Source organism: Thunnus albacares, chromosome 12 (assembly GCF_914725855.1).
Source record: "Thunnus albacares chromosome 12, fThuAlb1.1, whole genome shotgun sequence".
NCBI classification, from domain to species: domain Eukaryota; kingdom Metazoa; phylum Chordata; class Actinopteri; order Scombriformes; family Scombridae; genus Thunnus; species Thunnus albacares.
Window position 1 is genome coordinate 34,087,176 of NC_058117.1, and position 14,909 is coordinate 34,102,084.

The 14,909-nt window shown below is 44.3% G+C and overlaps 2 protein-coding genes across 9 annotated transcripts in view; one reads left to right on the forward strand and one right to left on the reverse strand.

Annotated features, from left to right (window-relative positions):
• Window positions 1–3,370: 3,370 nt before the first annotated feature.
• On the reverse strand, window positions 3,371–11,196 carry inhbab (inhibin subunit beta Ab). The gene is made up of 2 exons (XM_044368373.1): window positions 10,137–11,196; window positions 3,371–4,871 (listed from the first exon to the last, which is right to left on the reverse strand). Exons 1-2 carry the CDS (start codon window positions 10,573–10,575, stop codon window positions 4,102–4,104), a joined length of 1,209 nt encoding a protein of 402 aa, XP_044224308.1. The 5' UTR covers window positions 10,576–11,196; the 3' UTR covers window positions 3,371–4,101.
• A 1,538-nt stretch (window positions 11,197–12,734) lies between these two features.
• Window positions 12,735–14,909, forward strand: part of amph (amphiphysin) — a 34,257-nt gene continuing 32,082 nt past the window's right edge. For all 8 annotated transcript variants that reach the window (XM_044369129.1, XM_044369132.1, XM_044369131.1 and 5 more), the window contains exon 1: window positions 12,735–12,853. In XM_044369129.1, coding sequence (XP_044225064.1) covers window positions 12,785–12,853 — 69 coding nt within the window. In that variant the 5' untranslated portion in view covers window positions 12,735–12,784. The remainder of the gene's footprint in view (window positions 12,854–14,909) is intronic.

Below are 14,909 nucleotides of genomic sequence, written 5' to 3' on the forward strand. Positions count from 1 at the left end.
TTGATGCTTGTAAACAGACATCCTGTAAAAATGAAAATGTGTCAGAGTGTGATGATGTTAGTACGTTGGTTCTCTTAAGTTGCTGACACCATAATTATAAATATACATTTGATATTATCAAGCCTTGTGATGATATAACCATAGTCACTGATCTGAATGCTCATTTATTAACAAATAGAGCTTAGCGTAAATTCAGACAGGAAGACTATCTTAACCACTCATTCACTTCCCACTCACTCACCCTCCCTGTTAGCCCCGCCTTCACATCAGCTGTTTAGAGGCGTCACTTCAGCTGTCATTTCAGATCAACCATCGCGACCCTCCTCCACCCCCATCCACCTCCACGTACTTCAGCACCAGGCCCGAGTTCACAAGAAGCAGTGACCTACAACACCAAGATCCATGCCATTCATCACCACCACCAGTGTCTAGACTCCATCGGAGGGTTATCCTATTCTCCTCCCCCCTTCATATCCGGTGGAATCACGATGGGGTCTAATCACCAAAGACTTTTCCACTTCACTTTTCATGCTGTTCAAATAAACAGCTTTTACTCCATGAAATTGAGCCTCTCCTGATTGAAATGAAGATAAAACCACGAACAGGGACAAGCGCTGATCTTCATTTCCCCACACAGACTCATCAAGCTGGATGCAGGGATCAAACCACCAACCTTCTAGTAATAAGTTTGCTCTTCTAACCTTTAGACCATCACTACCTGCCTACAGGTGGAGATTTAATCTGTCAGCAATGTTTGACCAAACCATCTCTCTCACATTGTTAATTGCAGCAGTTTTGCTGTTTGTTTTTTGGTGAAGACCCCTTCATATTCTTCATATAGTTTCATCAGCAGGTTTGTTCCACTGCTGAGAAGAACATTGCTCTAGTTTTTGGTTCTTTTTTGCGACACAGCATTGTCTTTTCGACAGTCGACTGTTCTGGGCTGTTTATATCCACCGTGCACACGCATACAGCAAGATTATTCAAGCCTGGTTAGAGTTAACGTTGACGAGACACGGCTGAGCTGTGTCAGTGGAACGACTTGAGCTGTGAAGTGAAAGTTGCTGTTAATTCGAGCCCGGCTTTTTCAAATAAGCGCAGCTTTCTTTAGCTGGGTTGATGGAATCCCCCTCTGTTCTCCAGTTAAACCAGTGCTGTGTAAACACTTGTGACTTGTTGCTGAGTGTCTCGGTGTGTCTTGCAGTGAAAGCAGTGCAGTGTTAAGACTTGTGACTTTTGACTTGTTGCCCAGTGCTTGGGCCTCTCCTCCAGTTAAACCAGTGCAGACTGTAGAGTTGTGACTTGTTGCCCAGTGACTCGCTGTGTCCTCCAGTGAAAGTGGTGCACTATAAGGACTTGTGACTTGGGTTAACCTGGACAAACAATGTGTCAGTGTTTCCGGCTGCAGAGGTGAATGCACTCTGACTGTTGGCTCAGTGTCCTCTTCTCTGGCTGATTATCAGGCCGTCACTGTTCCTGTCGCTCAGCTCAGACCTGTAATGAACTCAATGTGTTTGTAGAGCTGATCTGATTTGAGGTTCACCTCCGTTCACTGGAAGACAATCATCAGGACATTTTGTCCCAAATGACAGTTCCAGCATGTGAATGTCAGAGACCTTGATACATTAACTTCAGGTACTTTCAGGTAAATGACATGTCTGTGATTGATTCATTAGCTGATCATTTATTGACTTCACAAGTTGGAGAAGGCAATGAAGATGACCAATCAGACCACCGTCACACAGCAGATAGAAACTTTATTCATCATCAGCAGGACTTTACAATGTTCACAGACAAACAAACATCTCAATCAAACACAAACTCAGGTCAGTAATAGCTGAAATTTAAAGTGAAGGGAGCATAGTAACAGCTGCAGTGCATGCTGGGTAACCCAGTCTAGCAGTTGGAGCAGCTGTGAATTTCCTTCTGCGTTCAGGTGTCTCCATAAACACACCTTCACCTGTTGCAATCAGAGAACCTCATTAACAGTCCAGCAGCTGAAGGTGAAGAAGACTGTTCAGTCTGCAGCTCGTCTGCTGTTTACTGCCGACAACAACCAGTTGACTGATGGTTTGCAGATCTGTGAGAAATATAATAATAATAATGATGATGATAACAACATAGAATCAATAAATACACAAGTGAAGGCTCATTCTGCTTTGGAGGAGTTGGTGGTAAATGAAGTGATGGAACATGTTTGGATATTTAAACTAATGTTTACACTTAATCACAGAGCTCCTGAAAGTATTTTTATTTATGTGTGATACTTACTACAATAACCCAGTAAACACTGGTGTCTATCCCAGCATGCACCAGGTGAGAGGCAGTACACGCTGGGCAGGTCGCCAGCCAATCACAGTGCAGAGACTCCTGTTCTTTAACTTCTAATGAACATTGACATCCATGATGTGAGTAAGAGCAGTCACTTTGCAGCTTTATCACTTTTGATAAACATATGAATATATTTATATATATGAGTATTTATATATGAATATGTATATATAATATGAGTATTTATATATAATCTGAGTCGTGTCTCAGTGGGTTCAGGTTTCTGTTCTCGCTCCAGTACCGAGAGTGCATTGTGTTTGCTGTCACACATGCCTCAGCAGCCGTCTTTGTGTTTCTTAAATCAACTTATCGACTCAGCGATGAGTTTGTAGGTCAGCGAACAAACAGAGCGTTGCCATGCCAACCGCTTCTGGCTGCCCCGCTTCTCCTCGGCCTGCAGAGGTTTAAATTCACCGGCCTCATCGGCCGCTCGGTCCAGCTCTGGCGGCCAATCACAGGGCAGAGGAGGACACAGAAGGAAGTTGAGGAGCCTCTCAGTCCAGTTTTTACCAGCCAACAAAGAGCTGAGTGTCGGGTTTCTACATCACTCTCTCTCTCTTTGTGGAAGTGTGAAAGCAGAGTGGAGCTCATGATCCTGATCTCTGAAAACACCTGAGCAGTAACGAGACGCCGACCGGCTTCAAACAGATCAGAGATCATAAAATCACAACTGAAACAACAAAAACATGTCATCTGCTGCATGAAGATCATTTGACATTTCATCTGAATGTTTCTTCTCGTTCTGAGATGCTGGAAGTAACTTAATTTAATGTTAAGAAATAGAAAGTGTCATCACTGCCTCCCTATGAACAAACAGCATCCTGGTTTGTCTTCTTACAGTCTGAGTGATAAAAATGTAAAGTTTGTTCTGAAGGTGGCGCTAGAGGAAAGTCCATGGAGTTAAAATGGAAAGTGTTCACCCTCTGAAGAACAGTGACGTTAAAGTGATGGACTGAAGACGGCTAAATTGATGTTTAACAGTTTGTTTAATGATGAAGCAAAAAGGCAAAAATGCAAATAAATTATGTAAGTTGGCAACAACATTTCATGTATTTTTTTATTACAATGAAGCAACGACCAAAAAATGTTTTTTTCTTTCAGCAGTCAAATAATTTAACATGTTTGTTAACTGACACCTCATCTCGTTAATTTACTCACAGCTCATTGACACTTCAGCCCAAAGTGACATGAAGCAAACTTTGATCATCAGTGTCGACTCTCTTTGGCTTTCTTCTGAATCTGAAAATCTGAAGCTTCGCTGCTCAAACTGTGAAGCTGCTAAACTGCCAGGAAAGTTGTTTACTGTGCAAATATCAACCTGCGCCTTATTAATTTATTATTATTATTATTATTATAATCATCATCATCATCATCATATTAATAATAATGATAATAAAGATAATAATGATGTTTGGCTCCAGCAGCTGCTTGAACAAATTTCTTTCAAGTACCTCGACAGCAGAGATTTTGACACTAAGTTGAGCCTTTAGTGAACAGCAGACATATCAAAAATGATTCTCACATGTTTTACAATAGAAAACAATAGAAAACAACACATACAGATGAAAAAAGTTTAACATTAAAGGACATCTATTGCATAGTATTCTCAGGTCGTTCCAATGTGGAAAAGAGTCTCTCCCAGCAAGAAATACGATGCTTCGTCCACTAAACATAAATACGTTATCCAGCTCTTCTTTTTCCTGGGAAAGTGCTGACGTCATGTTCCTGCAGGAAGCAGGTTTAAAAAGAGTTTCTAATGTTTGAGTGACTTTATGAGCAGCCGCACTCCTCCACAATCATGTTCTGGATGTCTTTCTTGATGATCTTCTGCTCCTCGTTGTAGTAGAGCATGGACATGGCGCGCAGCCTCGTCGGCACACAGCAGGACCTGATGTTCTGGAACGGGCTGTAGCCCCGGATACGGTACTGATTGATGACTGTTGAATGGAAGGACAGAGATGAGCTGCTGATGCTTGCCATGTGGTTCGGACAGTCACCTTCGCAGTAGTTGGCATGGTAACCAGACGGTGCAATAATCCAATCGCTCCAGCCGATGTCTTTGAAATTAACATAAAACTGTTGTTTGCAGCAGACGTGGATTTTGCCATCGCACTCCAGACTTCGTTTGATCCTCCGCTGAGCCGCCCCCTCTCCGGCTCGCAGTGCCACCATGAGGAACGGCCAGTGAGACTGCTCCCGCTCTTTGGCTCGCTCGCCGTTGGGAGGCATCAGGACGGGCGTGGCTCCTGCCTCGGTGCACAGTGGGCAGGACACTCGCAGGCTGAGTGAGCTGTTGCCGCGGTCCAGCAGAGACTGAACGCTGTGTGAGATGGCAAGCGTGTGCCAGCCGCTGCGACGAGTATCCACCATCTTCTCTGAAACAGATTCATCTTCCTCGTTGTGAAGCTGCAGCGTTACTTTGCCTTTCACTCGGTTCCCCTTTGACAACTTCAGGAAGATCCAGACGTTAGCTTGTTCCACCACCACAGAGCCGCTTCCCTCTTTTGAAATGTCAAAGGTCACAGTGTTTGCAGAATCTCCTGGTGCCGAAAACAGAGAGTTAGCATGTTAGCATGTTAGCATGAATGATACTGAGACATCAGAATGAACAGAGAAGTGTTTTCATCAACGTTGTTGACGTGAGTCTGTCAAAACAGAGGTTTCTAGTGAATTCGATCGAATTAGCTGATCAGTTGTTTTTGTCTTCAATGACAGTTTAGATAAACAAACTGCAGGAAAGAACACAGTTCAGTCTGATGTGTCTTCACAAGATCTGATAAAACATTCAGAGTAAAATCAGGAGAGAAACTTTTTTATTTCATCTGAACTCTGAGAAACTTTTCATGGACGTCGGTCATCATGTTCGTATTTGGTATTTTTCTGAAGTGGACTCTAATAAAAAACTGTGACCCTGCTGTCTGAACTAACCCGTCCCCCTGTCCCCCCTCCCCCTCCCCTCTCTTGTCATGTGAATGAATGGACAAAAGAAATGTCATTAACAATAAAAGCATGAATGGAGCTGCTGCCTCTAAATATACTCAGCAGCAACATAAGCAGAGAGACTAAAAAAGGAAAAGGCCTGATTTCAGGGAAGTTATTAACAAATCCAACCCTCCCACCCCCACTGCCCCCCTGTCTTGTGTCCATGTCCCTCTTTGTCCCCTCCTGCAGAATAATTAATGGGGCCCATATTTGGCTGAATGAAGTGATTATTCACGGCCTGAGACCCCTCGGTATGCCCAACCCCCCCATCGTTACTGTCCCTCTAATCTCGGCGAGTCTTTGAGGCTTTTTTAATTACAGATTCCACTTGAAGGGAAGACTATTTATAGCACAAAGCCATTATGTACATTTATGTAAGCAAACAAGCCACAGGACACGAGCTGGTTCACGTTCACAGAGGATCTTTTCTGACAAAACATTTCATCATTCACACTTTCAAAAATTCCTGTCAGACTTTGTTAACGGACCCAAACTTCAGATTTCAGCCGTGTTTATATGGACAGTAAAACTGTAAGTCTTCATCTATCTCAATCAGTTTGTCTCACAAACAGCAAATCTTAATTCACTCTTTCTTGTTACTATGAACTTTATCTGATTCACATATTTCCATGTTTTCTCAGTTCATCACTGCTCAATGAAATATGAGCATTAAAGAACAAGCTGAAGGGGGCGCTGTGATAGTGATGAGCTTTGTTATATATCTTTATTAACGTGTATTTATTCTTGTGCTTGGATGGTGTACAGAGCTCCTGCTGATACAACAGCTTACTGATATGTTGAACACTGTCAGTGTTTTAATTAAAGAATTCATTCACTGAAGAAGTGTTGCTGCTGAGGAAGTTTGATAAATACACTGAACAATGACCTCATTACGTCCGAAACATTCATCCTCACGTCCTCACCGTCTCTCATCTACTGAACCACAAATACAGAGCTCCAGCGGTTTTTGGATCATTACAACACTGTTTTTTGTGTCAGTTCAGCTGATATACTAAAGATTTAACAGAAATTCTCTGAGTAGAAAAACAGACGTGAAAAGAGAATTTGGTCAGAAAGGAAGAGAATCAATAGAATCATCTGACTGTTGAACTCTGTAAACAAACTTTGAACTTTTGGGATTTTTCTGAATGAGCTGATAACAAATTACACAGACAGACGCCTGTAATGCAGCAGGATGGTCAGAGACAGTAGAGTCTGAGTCTACTAACTCTACTCACTCAGAAGAAACACCTGAACACACCTGAACACACCTGAACACTCCTGAACACACCTGAATACACAGGAACACACCTGAACGCTCCTGAACACACCTGAACACTTCTGAACACACCTGAACACTTCTGAACGCTCCTGAACACACCTGAACACTTCTGAACACTTCTGAACACACCTGAACGCTCCTGAACACACCTGAATACACATGAACACACCTGAACACTTCTGAACACTTCTGAACACACCTGAACGCTCCTGAACACGCCTGAATACACATGAACACACCTGAACACTTCTGAACACACCTGAACACTTCTGAATACACATGAACACACCTGAACGCTCCTGAACACACCTGAACACTTCTGAACACACCTGAACACTTCTGAACGCTCCTGAACACACCTGAACGCTCCTGAACACACCTGAACACTTCTGAAAACACCTGAACACTTCTGAACGCTCCTGAACACACCTTAACACTTCTGAACACACCTGAACACACTTGAACACTCCTGAACACTTCTGAATCCTCCTGAACACACCTGAACACTCCTGAACACACCTTAATGCTCCTGAACACACCTGAACACTCCTGAACACACCTTAACGCTCCTGAACACACCTGAACACTTCTGAACACACCTGAACACTCCTGAACACACCTGAACACTTCTGAACACACCTGAATACACCTGAACACACCTAAACGCTCCTGAACACACCTGAACACTTCTGAACGCTCCTGAACACACCTGAACGCTCTTGAACACACCTGAACACTTCTGAACACACCTGAACACTTCTGAACGCTCCTGAACACACCTGAACGCTCCTGAACACTTCTGAACACACCTTAACACTTCTGAACACACCTGAACACATTTGAACACTCCTGAACACTTCTGAATCCTCCTGAACACACCTGAACACTCCTGAACACACCTGAACACACCTGAACGCTCCTGAACACACCTGAACACACCTTAACACTTCTGAACACACCTGAACGCTCCTGAACACACCTGAACACTTCTGAACACACCTGAACACTTCTGAACACTCCTGAACACACCTGAACACTCCTGAACACACCTGAACACTTCTGAACACACCTGAATACACATGAACCCACCTGAACACTTCTGAACACACCTGAACACTTCTGAACACTCCTGAACACACCTGAACACTTCTGAACACACCTGAATACACATGAACACACCTGAACGCTCCTGAACACACCTGAACACTTCTGAACACACCTGAACACTTCTGAACGCTCCTGAACACACCTTAACACTTCTGAACACACCTGAACACACTTGAACACTCCTGAACACTTCTGAATCCTCCTGAACACACCTGAACACTCCTGAACACACCTTAATGCTCCTGAACACACCTGAACACTCCTGAACACACCTTAACGGTCCTGAACACACCTGAACACTTCTGAACACACCTGAACACTCCTGAAGACACCTGAACACTTCTGAACACACCTGAATACACCTGAACACACCTGAACGCTCCTGAACACACCTGAACACTTCTGAACACACCTGAACGCTCCTGAACACACCTGAACACTTCTGAACACACCTGAACACTTCTGAACGCTCCTGAAAACCTGATCGCTCCTGAACACTTCTGAACACACCTGAACACACTTGAACACTCCTGAACACTTCTGAATCCTCCTGAACACACCTGAACACTCCTGAACACACCTGAATGCTCCTGAACACACCTGAACACTTCTGAACACACCTGAACACTTCTGAATGCTCCTGAACACACCTTAACACACTTGAACACTCCTGAACACTTCTGAATCCTCCTGAACACACCTGAACACTCCTGAACACACCTGAACACTCCTGAACACACCTGAACACTCCTGAACGCTCCTGAACACACCTGAACACTCCTGAACACACCTGAACACACCTGAATGCTCCTGAACACACCTGAACACACCTGAACACACCTGAATGCTCCTGGACACAACTGAACGCTCCTGAACACACCTGAACACAACTGAACGCTCCTGAACGCCCCTGAACACTCCTGAACACACCTGAACACAACTGAACGCTCCTGAACGCTCCTGAACACTCCTGAATGCTCCTGAACACACTTGAACACTCCTGAACACTTCTGAACACTCCTGAACACACCTGAACGCTCCTGAACACACCTGAACACTCCTGAACACTTCTGAACGCTCCTGAACACACCTGAACATACCTGAACACACCTCAACGCTCCTGAATACACCTGAACACTCTTGAACACTCCTGAACACACCTGACTACACCTGAACGCTCCTGAACACTCCTGAACACACCTGAACACAACTGAACGCTCCTGAACACACCTGAACACAACTGAACGCTCCTGAACACAACTGAATGCTCCTGAACACACCTGAACGCCCCTGAACACTTCTGAACATACCTGAACACAACTGAACGCTCCTGAACACTCCTGAACACTCCTGAACGCTCCTGAACACTCCTGAACGCTCCTGAACACTCCTGAACACACCTGAACACAACTGAACGCTACTGAACACTCCTGAACACACCTGAACGCTCATGAACACACCTGAACGCTCCTGAACACTCCTGAATGCTCCTGATCACACCTGAACACACCTGAACGCTCCTGAACACACCTGAACACTCTTGAACACACCTGAACACACCTGAACACACCTGAACACACCTAAACACTCCTGAACACACCTGAACACTCCTGAACGCTCCTGAACACACCTGAACATACCTGAACACACCTGAACGCTCCTGAACACACCTGAACACTCGTGAACACACCTGAACACACCTGAACACACCTGAACACTCCTGAACACACCTGAACACACCTGAACACTCCTGAACACACCTGAATGCTCTTGAACACACCTGAACATACCTGAACACTCCTGAACGCTCCTGAACACACCTGAACACTCCTGAACACACCTGAACACACCTGAACACTCCTGAACACACCTGAATGCTCCTGAACACACCTGAACACTCCTGAATGCTCCTGAACACACCTGAACACTCCTGAACACACCTGAACACACCTGAACACTCCTGAACACACCTGAACACTCCTGAACACACCTGAACACACCTGAATGCTCCTGAACACACCTGAACACACCTGAATGCTCCTGAACACACCTGAACACACCTGAACACTCCTGAACACACCTGAACACACCTGAACGCTCCTGAACACACCTGAACACTCTTGAACACACCTGAACACACCTGAACACACCTGAACACACCTAAACACTCCTGAACACACCTGAACACTCCTGAACGCTCCTGAACACACCTGAACATACCTGAACACACCTGAACGCTCCTGAACACACCTGAACATACCTGAACACACCTGAACGCTCCTGAACACACCTGAACACACCTGAACACACCTGAACACTCCTGAACACACCTGAACACACCTGAACACTCCTGAACACACCTGAACACACCTGAACGCTCCTGAACACACCTGAATACACCTGTAATAGTAGATAGGCGTAGCTGCAGACTCACCTGGCTCTGCAAAGGTGATGATTTCAGATGGTGGCTCAGGTGGCATTGGGGCCCCGGGGCCCCGGCCCTCCTCCTGGATCTCCACACTGCCATCTTCAGCCACATGGCCCACATGCAGCTTCTTGAGGGCGTTGAGCAGCGCAGTGCGAGGAACTGGCTGCGTTAGGTTGGGCCGGGCGCTCAGGTGCAGCATGTTGAGAATGTGACGTTTCACCGCCTCCACCATGTCGGCCTGTCCTCCTGCCGGAGATGAAGAGTTCTTCCTCATCAGTGCCACAGAGCAAGATGGACAGTCAGAGGACAGTGCCTCCTCCTGGAGCCCCGCAGACGTGACCACTTGTGGGACAGGAGACGCCGTCGGAGACACTGTCGGAGATGCATCAATCAGAAGACCGACAGCGAGAGAGACGAACACAGCAAGCAGAGACACCGAGGACATGACGGAGTCTGACTGAGAGTCCGTGGTGATGCTGCTGCCGCCGGGGGACAATTCAAGATCCGGAACAGTACGATCTGTCTCTGATGCCTCAGCTAATTCAGGAGATGCAACACAAACACATCAAAGTTATTAGTCCTAACAGAGGAGCGCTGAGCAGGCTGGGTCTCTGGTTCTCTGGGTCTCTGGTTTCTGGGTTTCTGGGTCTCTGGCTCTCTGGTTCTCTGGGTCTCTGGTTGTCTAGGTCTCTGGGTCTCTGGGTCTCTGGTTCTCTGGTTCTCTGAGTGTCTGGTTGTCTGGGTCTCTGGGTGATGAGGTGCAGGTGAACTGGTTCTGTCGGGTCCTGCGAGCTGGATGAACGGGGGCCTCTCGGGTCTCTCTGCTTCCCTCTCAGCTCTCTTACTGTAATTATACCTCCTGCCTGTTTAATCCCTCCCTCCATCCACAGAGGTATTTCCCTGTGAGTCAGTGACATCACACACACACACACACACACACACACACACACACACACACACACACACACACACACATACACACACATACACACACACAGGTGCACACTCACAGTGAGTAAAGTCCTCTCAGAATATCTCAGGACTGTTTGTGGTGTTTCCTCCTGAACGGACGTCACGACAGAAGAGGAGGTGGAAGGAGGGAAGAGGAGGAAGAGTGTGTCCCTGATTCATTCCTACCACACACACACACACACACACACACACACACACACACACTGATGACTCAGTGCAGCGTCATCATCACCTCACGTGGAGGAGAGACTCCGTTGGTGTGAAATTAATTTTTAAACTGAAAAAGAGTTTGTTGTTACAATCAGAGTCCTGCACACAGCAGATGGAGCGCGCTCAGAGCACCGTCTCTCTCTCTCACACACACACACACACACACACACACACACACACTGTGACATCAGCACACCACGCCCTCTGCTGGTGGGATTCAGGTGTTACGGCGTCCTCCTCCTCTGAGCCATGGCCTCTGGTTCTGTCTCCATCATGAAGAACTGATCCAGTCAGACTGAGGCATCATAAAACTAGACATTATATAAAAACTATTTTATTATCAGATAGTAATGCAGAATATTAAAGGATAATTATGAAGATTATTAAATGATAATAATTACACATATACAAATGTAAAAAAGTCTAAATAAAAGTATTTGTTAATCCGAGGAGATCAGATTAGTGTTCTGCATCAGAACCCATTTTAAAACAATTGTCAACCGTTAACTTTGACACATTATTATTGTTGTTGTTGTTGTTGTTGTTGTTGACTTTAGTAAAAGTATCAGAAGCAGAGAGTAAAAACACTTTTTGAGTAAAAGTTCAGCAAAAACTGTGAATCTTTAGTTAAAGTTGTGATGGTGTCATGTTAATATTCAGTGAAGTATTAATATTAATATCAGTATCAGTATTGATATATATACAGATATATGATTTAAACAGTCTGGATCTCTGCTGCTCTCTGCTGGATGTTTGAAGATGCTGCAACAACTTCAATATTAAAGATTCAGACAAATCTACCTGCTGCTCAGTTTAAATCTTAAAATTTCTGATGAAGCTGCAAGAAATGAATGACAACTGATTTTAACAGATTGAAGTTATTAATTTTAATATATTTATACAAGAAGGAGAGTTTAAAAACAAACAAGTTGTGCTGCTTTGTCTGTTCAGTTTTCCTTTGATATGAACAGACATTTCATAATTTACCAAACACAGACTAAAGATGTCTTTAAAAAATAAAACATCAAGTTTCAGTTTTTGAAGAAACATTCCTGCTGTTTGATTAGGTTATCATTCAGTGTTGTTCTGTCACTTTTACATCATTTCCTGTTTACTGGACGTTTCAGTCAAAAAGTCCAAAAATAGCACCTGAATAATCTGCCTCAGGACAGCCGATTATCACTTGAGATCCTTCAATACCCAGAATGACGATTTTATGTATTTTATATGTGACTCTATATAAAGAATAACCTGCAGGCTGTGTTTGATTTACCTTTTAATTCGAACAAAAACACATGAAACCGGAGGATTGAAAGAATCCAATCAGCTGACTGAGTGCGCCCCGCCCCCTCCACTCTCTCTCTCTCTCTCTCTCTCTCTCTCTCTCTCTATCTCTCTCTCTCTCTCCTCCCCCTCCTCGTCTCTCTCTCTCGGTGTTAATCCGCCTCTCTCTCCCTCTCTCTGCAGTCATCATGGCGGAAATTAAAACGGGAATCTTCGCTAAGAACGTGCAGAAAAGGCTGAACAGAGCGCAGGAGAAGGTAAGAGCTGCGGGGTGGTGGTGATGATGATGATGGTGGTGGTGATGATGATGATGATGGAGGAGGTGACGGCGGAGGACAGATGGAGGAGTAACGGAGGGAACAGGGATGGATGTGCGGTTGCAGGCCGCTGTTGCAGCTTTTCACTCTCCTCTCACGTATTTCGTTTTTTTTGTGATTATTGGATATTGATCTGCATATAGCCGGTGACGTCATGATGTTTCCTAAAATCAGTACATAAAAACATTAAAAGCTGACGGAGAGCGTTTTTATTGGCTGAAGCATAACGACGGTGGATTAACGTTTACTGTAACACCTCGTCATGACGTCATGTGTGCGGTGAAACAAGTCACGCGTGTATTTCATGTTTTAAATACATGACGTTTGTTGCTCCAAGGTCGGCAGAAGGGGAGGCGGGGAATACCCTTTCTGTGGCGTGATGACGTCATTTCTGACGCCACATCAGCTACCTGCGAGTTATTTATAGGATAAGCCTTCTGGACTGCCAGTACGGAATTTATATATATTAATATATATATATATATATATATATATATATATATATATATATACTCAAGGAGTTTAAAAAGTGCTCATGACATGACTTCTTCTTGACTTAATTTTACCTTTTATTGACTTTTCTTTGTTTAGAAAGTAAGAGAAATTAGAAGTCATTTTTTTTCAAAAAATTTAGCCATCAAACATTTCTGATGCTTTTCAGTTTTGAACTGAAATGAGCCAATGAAACATTACCTGATTCTATTAGAACAGTGAGGACTGTCCATGGTGCTGAAACATTACCTGGTTCTATTAGAACAGTGAGGACTGTCCATGGTGCTGAAACATAACCTGGTTCTATTAGAACAGTGAGGACTGTCCATGGTGCTGAAACATTACCTGGTTCTATTAGAACAGTGAGGACTGTCCATGGTGCTGAAACATTACCTGGTTCTATTAGAACAGTGAGGACTGTCCATGGTGCTGAAACATTACCTGGTTCTATTAGAACAGTGAGGGCTGTCCATGGTGCTGAAACATTACCTGGTTCTGTTAGAACAGTGAGGGCTGTCCATGGTGCTGAAACATTACCTGGTTCTATTAGAACAGTGAGGACTGTCCATGGTGCTGAAACATTATCTGGTTCTATTAGAACAGTGAGGGCTGTCCATGGTGCTGAAACATTACCTGGTTCTATTAGAACAGTGAGGGCTGTCCATGGTGCTGAAACATTACCTGGTTCTATTAGAACAGTGAGGACTGTCCATGGTGCTGAAACATTACCTGGTTCTATTAGAACAGTGAGGGCTGTCCATGGTGCTGAAACATTACCTGGTTCTGTTAGAACAGTGAGGGCTGTCCATGGTGCTGAAACATTACCTGGTTCTATTAGAACAGTGAGGACTGTCCATGGTGCTGAAACATTATCTGGTTCTATTAGAACAGTGAGGGCTGTCCATGGTGCTGAAACATTACCTGGTTCTATTAGAACAGTGAGGGCTGTCCATGGTGCTGAAACATTACCTGGTTCTGTTAGAACAGTGAAGACTGTCCATGGTGCTGAAACATTACCTGGTTCTATTAGAACAGTGAGTTGGTTGATCTGAGGTGTCGCTTTTCATCTAGAAACAACAGTCTGCCTATTAAATATTGAAGACACAGCAGAGTCAATTGGAGCCGGTTCAGAGTTTATTTATTGACTTTAACACTTTAAGGGCAGCTCTGTTTTCTGTCTCCTCTTGTTTCTAATGTGGAGGCACGCTTCCCGTTTAACTATAAAAAGTTCCTTTTTCTTCACTATGCACTTGGGCACGAAGCTGTAATTAAGTTCTAAATACTGAGATAAATCTTTATCAACATCTTAACTCTTTGTTTACTTCCTGTTTGTGCAAACAAGCCAAATTAACACCAGAGGATTGAGAGCCTCTGTCAGTTCTGTTAATACAGTAAAAACAACTATAGGTCCCTGTTTAAGGTTTGTTCACAATAAAAAAATGTGTTCATCTTGCACTCGCTCACATATAAGTTGATCATGTTCAGTAATATTCAGGGTCTGTTT